Below are 13,129 nucleotides of genomic sequence, written 5' to 3'. Positions count from 1 at the left end.
ATAGGACATCCAATCAGGAGCCAGGATGGTGAAATTGGGATTGTTGATGGGCCTGTTATTCCTATCCAGTTAGGGTGAGCACACATAATCATCATCATCGTCATCATGTAGAAACAATCTGCCTTGGGCCCATTTTTAGCTGGGTGGGGAATCCTGCATCTAAACACTTGCTGTAGACATGCTTCCTCCACCTGATCCAGCCCAATCGGTCACAGCAGGGGAAGACCTCCTGCAGATCTTATCAGAAAGTTCATTCCATAAAATATAGGAACCAGGCCTTTAGTGTTGTGGCATCTACTGCCCTTGGAATTCCCTCCCCTTGAATATTAGAAAGACGCTATCTGTTGTCTTTTGGGCAGCTGCTGAAGAGTTTCCCCTTTCAACAAGCAGCCTAAGGCTGCATTCAGACAGTATTCATTCCATTTCCCCAGTTCCACACCTGATGTTTCCTGCACTTTATGTGATATTTTGCACAAAAGACACTCCTTGAACTCTAGCAGATGTGTTGCACTCATTTTCATGAAGATTGCTTCCAGAAAAGAAAAAGAAATACTTGCAACCTCGTTAAGCCAGAATGTTGTAGGAGTTCCATGGTGTAATTTCTTCACATTTGTCACACATCATACCATGGGGCAGGATTTGGGGTGGCATTCCAGCAGACAGTTCTTTCCTGCCATTTTCATGGATGAATCATGTGCACGCATGTGTATAAAAGGCAGCAGCATGCCCAGTGATGTTAGAAGGCAGACACCGAGACCCAACAGAGGAACACTTTAATCCAATCCAAACCAACCCCAGCCGTGTGCAAATGAGGTTTGGTTTGCCCTGCTAGTGTCTAAACTGAACCTAAACAGTTTCTCAAAGGGCATTGTTTTGTTTTGTTTTGAAATACATGTAGATCAGGCATGGCCAAACTTGGCCCTCCAGCTGTTTGGGGACTACAACTCCCATCATCCCTAGCTAACAGGACCAGTGGTCAGGGATGATGGGAACTGTAGTCCCAAAACATCTGGAGGGCCAAGCCTGGGAAACCCTGTTCTAGCTCAAGGAATAGGGGAGCACTTAGTTATCCCTGCCTTACAAGTTATGTGTGTGTACTGTCATGCCAGTGCGTGGGGTGGGAGCAGGTAAATGTGGAGGGAATCTCCCTACCCCTTTGCTTGAAAGTTTGTAACACCAATGCAAGATACTCTTTGGACAAAGGCGGACTTCTGCAATTTAGGAAATCCCTCCTGTTGCAGCCGTTTACACTGATGCTAAGACTCTGCAAGTGACTGAGTGTAACGAAACCTTTTCCCTGTAGCATCTATGGCAGACACCCCCAAACTCAGCCCTCCAGATGTTTTGGGACTACAACTCCCATCATCCCTAGCTAACAAGACCAGTGGTCAGGGATGATGGGAACTGTAGTCCCAAAACAGCTGAAGGGCCATGTCTGACCATCCCTGATGTAGATGTTCCACATGGGCTTTCCACATTTCATCCAGGGAACTTCAGTTCTGCAAATGTGCATTTGGCAAGGCCTTTCCACGCTCAAAACAAGGAGGGGAGGAGAATTATGTTGGCTCAGCTTTGTCTCCAACCATGTGCATTAACTTAGCAGATTAATGTTGCATTTACTCAGCATAGTACTGCCGAGCGGAGCAGGAAATATAGTACTGTAGAGTTCATGGGAGTAGATATAAAATATTAGGTCAAGATTGTCTGACCCGCTATGCTAAAAGAGTTATTTGTTCTGGATTCATTTCACAGTCGTTTTCACTTGCTTCAAGAATATGCTATATTTTGCCTACCAGATTAGGCCGCCTCTGTACCATGACTATTTTGTAGGAGGGATTTGAGAGCATACTAGGTTTGTGCAATTAAAGCACTTTAAAGTGTTCTGGGACTCTAGTGCAACAGATTCACTACTATTTAAAAAGCATGCTTTTTTTAGCTTAGAAAAATGATGAATGAATGATGAACAGGAAGGCGTACAAACACCTTGCAAGCAAATCAGGATAGCCGCTTCTCATTGTCATGTAACTGCTCTGCAAACAAATCAGAATAAATGCTGTGGGTTAAACCACAGAGCCTAGGACTTGCTGATCAGAAGGTCAGTGGTTTGAATCCCTGCGATGGGGTGAGCTCCCGTTGCTCGGCCCCTGTGCCTGCCAACCTAGCAGTTCGAAAGCACATCGAAGTACAAATAGATAAATAGGTACTGCTCCGGCGGGAAGGTAAACGGCGTTTCCGTGCGCTGCTCTGGTTCGCCAGAAGCAGCTTAGTCATGATGGCCACATGACCTGGAAGCTGTACGCTGGCCCCCACAACCAATAAAGCGAGATGAGCGCCGCAACCCGAGAGTCAGCCATGACTGGACCTAATGGTCAGGGGTCCCTTTACCTTTACCTTTAATTACCAGACATAGTCTAACCTCTGCATAAGCTATCTGCATGAATGCCTAATAAACAGATCATCTGGAGGAGCCCCGAGGCTGCCAGTTATAACCACAGCAAGTCACAAGTACGTACTGTTGGATAGGGATGCAGGTGGCGCTGAGCCTCTTGGGCTTGCCGATCAGAAGGTCAGTGGCTCGAAACCCTGCAACAAAGTGAGCTCCCGTTGCTCTGTCCCAGCTCCTACCAACCTAGCAGTTTGAAAGCACGCCAGTGCAAGCAGATAAATAGGTACCACTGCGACGGGAACGTAAACAGTGTTTCTGTGCACTCTGGTTTCCGTCACGGTGTTCCGTTGCGCCAAAAGCGGTATAATCATGCTGGCCACATGACCCAGAAAGCTGTCTGTGGACAAACATCAGCTCCCTCGGCCTGAAAGCGAGATGAGCGCCACAACCCCATAGTCGCCTTTGACTGGACTTAACTGTCCAGGGGTCCTTTACCTTTTACCTGTTGAATTCAGTGGGGCTTACTCCTGAGTAAGTGGCATTAGGATTGCAGCCTAACACAGGGCTGGATTTGAGGGACAACAAACCCATAGCTGTAGGAATCAGGCAGAGAAGCATGTCTCCTGAAGAGACCTTGCAAGAAAAGAGCGAAATGCTTTCATTTGGGAATATATCCTACAGCGTTCAGATAATCAGGTCTCCTAATTTTGGGGGCGGAGGAAGGAATCAGTAGCGTAAGCCAACACTAATAGCTTTATCTTTTGGAAATACAATGATTTAACTGCGGTAATTCTTCCCAAGGGATTAACACAATCCATTGTAAGACCCGCTTTTCAGTTTGTTTTGCACATAGATTTTTCCGTGTTCGTTTCCATGAATCTGTGAATGCCCAGCTTTCATTTAAGATTGTGAGGAAGATGTGAATCTGTCCATAGAAATCAGTGATTGGGATTTAACACACTTTTAAATGTGTCGGGGGGCAGGTTGAGTTAATGTTTTTGTTTGCATGTGTTTTTATGTCTTTATATGTTATGTGTTTTTATGTTGCAAGCTGCCCTATAAGGGCAGTATATAAATTTAATTTTAAATGCTAATGCTATTTTAGGATGCATCAATGGAAGTACAGGGGCCAGATCAAGGGATGTAATAGTCCCACTCTATTCTGCCTTGGTCAGACCCAACCTGGAGTACAGTGTCCAACTTTGGGCTCCACAATTTAAATAAGATATTGACAAACTGGAACATGTGCAGAGGAAGGCAACCAAGATGGTTAAGGGTCTGGAAACCAAGTCTTATAAGGAATGGTTGGGGGACTTGGGTATGTTTAGTCTGGGAAATAGGAGACTGAGATATTATAGCCACAAAATATATTAAGGGCTGTCACATGGAGGATGGAACAAGCTTGTTTGGAAGGAGGAATTTTGATTTGGCTCACATGTAAAGGTGGACCTTTTAAATTCACACTTTCTTAATCAAAACTGAAATGCAGCTGCCCTTAAAAAATTCATACTTCTCCCAATTTTGCAATGCAGCTCTCCCACCAAAAAGTGTGGGGAGAAATGCACATATTGGTGAAAAGGACATGCAAAATGCATTACATTAGGGGAAATTGGATAAGAATGGGCACATTAGAGAAAAAAATACATTGGTACCTTGGTTTACAACCATAATCCATTCCGGAGGTCCGTTTGTAAACCAAAACTGGTTGTAACCCAAGCGCGCTTTCACCAATGGGACCTCCACATTTTTTTTGTCGTAATCCCGAAAAAATGGGTTGTAATCCAAAAAAAAGTTTACAGTTTACAAACCGGGACATGCACTTCCAGGTTTGACGTGTTTATAAACCAAAATGTATGCAAACCAGACTGTTTGCAAACCAAGGTACCACTGTACACTAAAATGCTGTTGAATTTTCACAATGACTTTTTTTAAAAAAACAAAAACAAGCCAACCACAAACTAATGTGCAAATCTGGATAACTGAAATTGAGGCTGGAAAAATGAGAAACTGAAATTGTGCAATTCATCAAATTTGCCTAATATACACATTTCTGCAATGCAGTTTCCATGAAAACAATTCACTTTTGTATGTTATTTTGATATGCTTCTTGAACACATTACTTCTCCTGCCAACCTAGCAGTTCGAAAGCACGTCAAAGTGCAAGTAGATAAATAGGTACCGCTCCGGCGGGAAGGTAAACGGCGATTCCATGCATTGCTCTGGTTCGCCAGAAGCGGCTTAGTCATGCTGGCCACATGACTGTACGCCGGCTTCCTTGGCCAGTAAAGCGAGATGAGCGCTGCAACCCCAGAGTCAGCCACAACTGGACCTAATGGTCAGGGGTCCCTTTACCTTTACACATTACTTGGCTGCAGAATTCACTGCTGCAAAATTCAGAGGAGTGCAAATTCCGAAGGATGGCCATTTGCGTATTGTTTTGGAAAGTACAGAATAGGGTAGGTTCCCTTTGAAATGTGAGCAGTTTCTCCTCCATTGCTAGGGGCAGAGCCATGGTAGTCTGCCTATATGCTAATGCCAACCCGGTTAATTACACACACTGTGTTAACGGAGATGGTTTTTACTATGCACTTCGCCTGCATTAGTCACTCCCAGTCAAGAAAGATGGGCCTGGGCAGGTTGGATATTGACGTTTCTGCAATTTGCACAATAAAAGTTTAACAGTTTACATCTACTCTACAGCTTCATCAATGTTTTCAATGTATCACCTGCTCAGTTGACTGGTACTTATGCATGCATTGATTCTTTTTTCTCTCTCTCCTCTCTCTGTTTCTCTTTCCTAAGCATGCAAACGCAAAGAACAAGAACCAAACAAAGATAGGAACAACTCCCAGAAGAAATCTCGTCTGGTTTTCACTGATCTCCAACGCAGAACACTTTTTGCCATCTTCAAAGAGAACAAACGTCCGTCCAAAGAAATGCAGATCACCATCTCTCAGCAGCTGGGCTTGGAACTTACCACTGTCAGTAACTTCTTCATGAATGCTAGGAGGCGGAGCCTGGAGAAATGGCAGGATGATCTGAGCACCGGGGGCCCCTCCTCAACCTCCACCACTTGTACCAAAGCATGATCGAAAATCAGAATCTAAATTGGGCACAACTCAACTAATATATATATGAAAAGGAATGGATTCTTCCTGGGGCCCTTCACTGGTGATATGAAAGCACAATCCTCTTAAAACAGTAATACTGATTTACAACACAGGGCATTTTAATTTTATTTAAATTTTTTTTAGGGTTTTCTTCTTTTTAAAAAATATATGTGCAGGTCAAAAATACATTAAAAGGCAAGACTAAGCATGTCTGAAACAGAAGTAGGTCGTGCATGACCCAAATTAATCCAGGGTTATCATGACAGAGCCAATGGAAGCTGAAAATATTCATCAGCTTCGAGGGCCAAGGAATCGGTCAACAAGACAGCATCAATTTTGCTAAGATTTGTTCACCAAAGGAAATCCAAAGACACTGGACCTATTTTGTTTCCAACATGCTTAGTTTCTCCACACTACTATACCAAAGCTCACAAGCATTGAAACATACAAGTACTGAGCACAAACTTAATCTAGACCTAAGAACATGGGGGGTTTATTTTAGAAACTCAGGCATTGTTACGTTAAACATTTTCAGAACTATCCGACTTGCTTTCTCTTAAGGGGGGGGAAATGTCAATGGAGATAAGGTCTTGGATCAGTACGATTCGGTTCCCTTGAACCCAAACTATCAAGCACAAAGACACCAGAAAACAGGAACAGCTCTGGACTCTTTGCCTGTTCTTACAAGACGTGCTCGGAGTTAGGGGGTGTTAGCGAACACATTGGTTTCAAGCACACTTTTGCAGGTCTTCACAATTTCTATTTGTACATAGTGCAGACACACACTCAGGAAGCCAGATTAAGATGCTACCACAGATAGAGCAAATGCAACACTTGAAACGCTCTAGACTTTATTTTATATTAAAAAAAAAAAAACCACTAATGGTGAATATGTCCTAAACAGTTATGAGACATCCAATTTCATCCCCTCACTTATTTATTTAATTATTATTATTTTTTTGGCCACATCCATTCTGTGTTTGAGTTAGTTGGTGTTTCCAGGAAGGAAAATAAAGCCAATGCCTTCATAACTTCACTGACCACTGGAGCACTTACTCCAAGTCTCTTCCATGGATAAAAAGCATCCCACCCACCACTTCATGTAAGAATGCAACACACCAAAGATGCAGGATATTGCAAGCCAAAGACCATTATAACTTGCCATTTTCCAACGTCATTGTCATCGCCATTGTCCTTGTCATCAGTGTAGTCAGGTTTTGAATATGTTAGAAGTAAACAGCTCTATTCCAGTTCACCTGTCCAGTGAGCTGAAAGAAACAGTGTTCTCAAGTGAAGCATCAAAGATAACTTTTAATCTCACTAGGGTACAGTGTTCACCTAAGGATACCCACACACAACACACGCCATCTTTCTCATCAGAATTGCTATGGTCACTCAATGTGCATATTCACCAGTGAATAGCCCCCCATTCCTTGGAACACCGCTTGAGTGTTCAAAAGCAAGCCAAATGCTGTAACGATCCTTTAAAGACACTTGAGACTCTTTTATGTACTACTTAATCGAAACCAAAGAAACTTTTTCTGCACCTACTTCTTCTGCAACAAACTGTTCCATTTAGGGGGAAAAAAAATAAAGAAATGAATAATAATTTAAATAAAAAAATAAAAAAAACCAAACCAAGGAAGCACGTCAGGAAACAAACCAATGCTAACACACTGTGTTTTGACAGACATCTTGGGACATTTTTAGGAAGCAGAGTTCAAAGAAAGGGTTGACAAGAAAGGAAACGAATGGAAAAGCCAATGGGGATTGCTGCTTCATTTTGACAACTCAGTAATCTTAAAGTTGAAGATTGTCTTTAATTTGTGCCTATGCAGTTTTTTCAAAAGAACAAGGAACAGAGCAACCGAGACCTCAACAGCTACAATACCAAAGATGAGGATTTCTCACGACTTTTAGTTCAGTTCATTCTTCCCCCCCTTGCACAGCTAATATGCGTATAGCACGATTGATCTGTGCAAAGGTAAATTGATTCTGTTTCTTTTGAGCAACAAAAAACAAACACACAAAAAGGATGATATTTTTCTTTTTAATATTAAAAAGTTCTTTTCTCTTTTTTTCCAATTTCTGCTCTCACGTGGAATCTTCCAAAGGATTCCATGGGCTCCAAGTATAAGATGTTGGGATACTAAGCTAATGGATCTTCTCCAACCCGATGTTGTGCGTGTGTGGAGTGGAGAAGCATCTTACTCTTTAAATGATAATTTTGGCTCAGTGGGGTTGCATATGTTATGTGATTTTTAAATGATAACCTAGGAGACAGGGGTCAGAGGACAACTTTTGTGAATGCAAATGAATGGTATGTGTTCTTGTTTCATACTTGAGGAATCTCATACTGTTGGAAAGGAGCCTGACACATATAATCCAGACAGTGAATAGTTAGTTCTTTGTCAGATCTTTGGGCAGTTTAACTTCACTATCCAGTGTCCTGCACATGGCCATTAAGTCTTGACCACTCAGGTCCAGATCTTCCCACCAGACCAGTGTTTCTCAAATTAGAAAATCATAGACCTTCTAGACCTTCTAGCTCTTTGGTCCCCACACCACCAAGCAGGCCCAAACAATCCTATGCCTAGCTCCTGCTCACACAGTATACAGCTCTGATTCATCCACGGTATACAGCTTCTTCCCGCAGATTCATATACATTCACTCTTCCTGGGAGAACTCCCTCTCTGAACTCAGGAACTGGACATATAACATCAGAGATGCATGACTCTACCCTTCTCAGTCATCAATGTGAGTGGAGTGGTAATCCTTCCTTTGGAGAACCCAGAATATTGAAAGTGTATTAAGTAATAACACACCACCACCCTGGTTGAGAAACACTGTTCTTGGTGACTTTTTAAATATTGCGGACCCACCAATGGTATTCTGTCTCCATCGAGAGCCTGCATTCTGTTAATTTGAGCTAGTAATGAAATTTTCATAACGGCTATATGCAAAATCCACCTTCAGTCACCCCACTTCAAAGGGGAACTACCCATAAGACACCTCCAACTCCTCTGTGGGGTGTTACTGTTTGGGAATCAGTAACTTAAGCTGGATGAGGAGCTGGAGATGTTGACATGCAGGTATCATCCACACCCATTAAAATTGTTGTGGTATTGCCAGACTTTGGTAGCAAAACTCTCCCCTTCTTTTTTAAAAAATAATTCTGGACTAAGCTCTCAGCTCAGATCAATCGCTATAACAATAACAGGGTGGCTATGATTAACTTCATTGTAGGAAAGAATTTGGAACTGTTTCACCTGTAGAACAAACTTGGATTCTTCCATGAGAAAGAGTTCAAGATGAAACGTCTTTTCAAATCCTAACCTGAAGATCTAAAGGAAAAGCACCCAAAATTCATTCCAAAGTGCTTTGGTGTGAGAGGTGGATTTTGCTTATATCAGAAGGGAGTGTTGGCCCTAAAAGTCTTGGAGCCAAAAACCTAAATTTTCCCTTCTAATTATTTTAAGAATTGCCATGGCAGAAACTGAAAGCCTGGCTTGACGTCCAACCATGGCCACAGTGGCTTCTCAATGGTCACAGAACATCAACACTGAGTGAGTTTTGCAAAGCCTCTTGTGCAAATGAAAAGGATCACGAAGTCCATGTGAAAGTCTGGGTATGGTCAGATCCAGGCATCGGCAGATGTGGCCCATCCCTCCAAAATAAGATACACACTTTGCATCTTGGGTCATGTTCTATTCAAGAATGTTCACTTATGCAATGCTGTCGATTCATTCTTGCATTTGATTTGCTCATATGTCTCAGACGTCTAATTGGGATGAACACGGTACTTCAGCTGAAGAGCAAAAGGTCATTTCCAACCTCTTCAAATACTGCTCTCTGTTTTTCCTTTGCTTGCCAGGGAGAGATGGGTGATTCTGGGGGACTTCCTAGGCAGCAAAGTCAGTTCAAGCAGCTCACTGGCCAAGACTGTCAGGCCTCACTCTTGGCCTGCATGAACTGAGAGTATGCCCTATATTACAGCCGCCCCTTCCCCTGTGGCTGTGTGTACATTGCACGGAAACATTAGCAGCGATAAGCAAGCTGTCTTTCTCGGAATGCTTGTCTGCCATGCTGGCTGCTCTTAGGTATCCAGGAAGCCCTGATAAGACTTCCCAGGAACCCTAGAGTGACACAGATTGAATGCTGCTGGTCTAGAATCCATTTATATTGCCTTTTTTCCAGTTGTTGGTGAATGTGGGAATTTTTTTTTTAATATCCAGGTGCTCACACCATCAGACACACTCTGGACTGCAGAAGATGTTTCTGGATCATTTTTTTAGGGAGCATGGCCAGCGCTCCAATCCTGTCAATTGATACCATAGATCAGGCATCCCCATAGATCAGTCCAGATGTTTTGGGACTACAGTCCCCATCATCCCTGACCACTGGTCTTGTTAGCTAGGGATGATGGGAGTTGTAGTCCCAAAACATCTGGAGGGCTGAGTTTGGGGGTGTCTGCCATAGATGCTACAGGGAAAAGGTTTCGTTACACTCAGTCACTTGCAGAGTCTTTGCATCAGTGTAAACGGCTGCAACAGGAGGGATTTCCTAAATTGCAGAAGTCCGCCTTTGTCCAAAGAGTATCTTGCATTGGTGTTACAAACTTTCAAGCAAAGGGGTAGGGAGATTCCCTCCACATTTACCTGCTCCCACCCCACGCACTGGCATGACAGTACACACACATAACTGGTAAGGCAGGGATAACTAAGTGCTCCCCTATTCCTTGAGCTAGAACAGGGTTTCCCAGGCTTGGCCCTCCAGATGTTTTGGAACTACAACTCCCATCATCCCTAGCTAGCAGGTCAGGGATGATGGGAAATGTATTCCCAAAACATCTGGAGACCAAAGTTTGGAAAACCCTGAGCTAGAACCACCCACTGAGACAGTATCAGAACAAATCCTGCCATCCTCTGTCAAAGGTGCGGACAAAATCCAATTGCAGCCATACCATACAGACAAGCAGTGGGCAGAAAGCACTCAGTTATCTATGGAAAGGCTAGACAACATTATAAACATCTCAGTGCTAAGATTGCTGTCCAAAGAGGCTTGTAATCTATGCGAGTCACAAGTCATGAAAGACCCCACACCCCATTTCTGTTATATGCAGGCAAAGAAGTCACAGTCAACGACAAAAGGAAATCTAGTTTAAAAACAAGAAATGTGGAAGACACAGATTTTGCATGTTAAGGGGAGTGGAATTCAGTTTTATCCAAGCACTTAGAGGCACCAGGGCTCAGGATAATTGCTGGTATTGTACGGAGCAACAGCCCAGTACAAACGATACACTTGATGCAAGAGCTCTGCATTTTGACTATGTTCTTCTTAACTAGGACCTCCCTTTCTACCCAAGCAAAATCCGCGTGAAAATATTTTACATGGCAAAAGGTTTAGGCTGCAATCCTACATTCGCCTACTTGGGAGAAAGTGCCATTTAACTCAGTGTGACTTACTTTTGAGTAGATGTGTATAGGATTGCACTGGCAAAGCAGTCAGCCAGGAATGGGAAACCTGTGGCCCTGCAGCTATTGTGAGAAATCCATCACTCCCATCCAGCAAAACTGAGGCTCCCCATACCTGCAGTAAGGCATACTTACATTACAAATTTATAGTGGGCTTCCCCTAAAAATCCCATGAAAGGTAGTTTGGGAAAATGCAGAGAAACTTCCTTTAGAGATCCTTAGCTCCCTGCTACCTGGAGACAAGTCAGAGATGTGGCTTTTGCTTATCATCACACATTAGGTCTTCCATTTACTCCAGGTTCGAGAGAGAGAGAGAGAGAGAGAGAGAGAGAGAGAGAGAGAGAGAGATAGAGATTAAACTTAGAACAGTAGAGCATGTATCTCATTGGGTTTTTCCACATAGTCCGAAACATCAAAAGTATTCATCAGCATTGAACTGCATTCCTGAGGTCAGCACTGGCATTATGTGTGTGTGCACATGTGTACACACACACACACACACACACACACACACACACACACACACATGGCAAGCCCTGGAAGGCAAAGCACCAGAACAGGAATCCCTAGGGATGAGGAGAAAGAGTTCGTGTGGAGAGCAGATTCATTGCACACAATCAAAGTTGCTACAGCTGTGCTTTGCTAGGATTGGAGTGCCCAAGTGTTGATAAAATATACCTTATGCATAATTATGTGTTCGTGTGTGTGTGTGTGTGTGTGTGTGTACCCATTGCACGTGGATATATACATATATAGACACACACATTCAGACTTACCTGCAGTCTTACTCTAAAGAGAGCTCTGACAGCATTTCAGGCGTAATGGTCATATTGGTGAAAAGGGATAATCTCAGACTGTCAAATCCTGTCATCTGGTATATCTACTCAGGCATGAGACGCATATTCTGTTTTAATTGTATGAATACGAAAGAAAGTGGTTAATGTTTGACATGCCATTTGTAGCTCCACCAATGGCTGCCAACAGTTTAGCTGGTGATTTCTACTCAACATCTAACACACATTCTTCCTTCTCTGAAGTTTTCCAGTGTCTCTGTTCCCATTACTTCTGTTCCTAACCTCTTGTGGTCTTATTTTGACTTGTCCCAGCCGTATTTCCTTCATTGCAGTTGCACTGTTGGTAAACATTTATGTAACTTTGCCACCTGCCATTCACCGAATGACAAGGGCATCTTGGAGACATGGCAGCCATTGTTAAGATTTTAATTTTTTTTAATGTCTTGGCTTAAACTTCTGTATAATTGCATTGAGTACTGCTCATTTTGTGTGTACTGCTCCATCAAATAATAGCGATATAGTATCCCAACATCTTCCTTACCTTTTATACTTGGAGTTTTTTTTTCATGGGCACATCCAAGATGAATTCAACTTTCAAGAAACCTTGGATATTGTTTAATCATCTGTGGAGGAACAAAGAATGTGCTTGATTACTTCGGTTGAATAGCTTTATACTGGATCTCTCTTAACTAAAGCTAAATCCAAAGACCTACGGAGGACAAAAACCAGCAAAACGTAAAGCTCAGACCGACTTACAGGAATAGCAACCTCCTTTTTTTTTTACCCAAAAAAAAAGAGGAGAAGGGGCAATGACATAGCTATGGGGGAACAAAAATTCTGATGTTTTTCTTGCTTGTCACCATATTTAAGTATTTTGTGATTTTTTTTTATAGATTATGCTTGGCCTACTCTATATTTATTATGGGAATTATTATTTTTGCTATTGTTTAAAAGTTACGCCAGTCATCTTCAAAGCCTTTATTTCTTTCCTGATAATGTTGGGGCTATATTGGTGGTTATCGATTGTAAGATTTGCTTTGATGAGATCAAGACCTAAGCCGAAAGCCTTAGCTCCAGTTAAATTTTCCTTCCCACCAAAGCTTCTGTTGGTTCCAATGGAGCCAGTGCGCCATCTTGGATTTTCAGATGCGACTTTAGCTGGAGCTAAAACGGTAGGGTCAAATTTCTGTTGATTACCCTTTGTGATTATTTTGATGACGTTGCTGGTTATTTTGGTCGCAGCCCACTTGGATGTGCTCCCAAACATGTCCCACTGAAATGAACCAAAGTTGTGCAGGAGCATGGATGCATGCTACTGCCGCAGATTTCAATGGGTCGTGTGCAAGAGCCTTTCCTGCTGGGCT

The 13,129-nt window shown here is 42.7% G+C and overlaps 1 protein-coding gene across 1 annotated transcript in view; it reads left to right on the top strand.

The window, feature by feature from the left end:
* Nucleotides 1–12,653, top strand: part of ONECUT2 (one cut homeobox 2) — a 76,935-nt gene extending 64,282 nt beyond the window's left edge. Inside the window, exon 2 of the mRNA XM_079994960.1 lies at nt 5,189–12,653. Within this exon, the coding sequence (XP_079851086.1) occupies nt 5,189–5,475 (287 nt within the window). The 3' untranslated portion in view covers nt 5,476–12,653. The remainder of the gene's footprint in view (nt 1–5,188) is intronic.
* Nucleotides 12,654–13,129: the final 476 nt, after the last annotated feature.

This window comes from Podarcis cretensis (genome assembly GCF_951804945.1).
Source record: "Podarcis cretensis genome assembly, chromosome: 11".
Taxonomy (NCBI): domain Eukaryota; kingdom Metazoa; phylum Chordata; class Lepidosauria; order Squamata; family Lacertidae; genus Podarcis; species Podarcis cretensis.
Note: the sequence above shows the minus strand (reverse complement) of the source record. Positions and strands in the feature narration are given on the sequence as shown.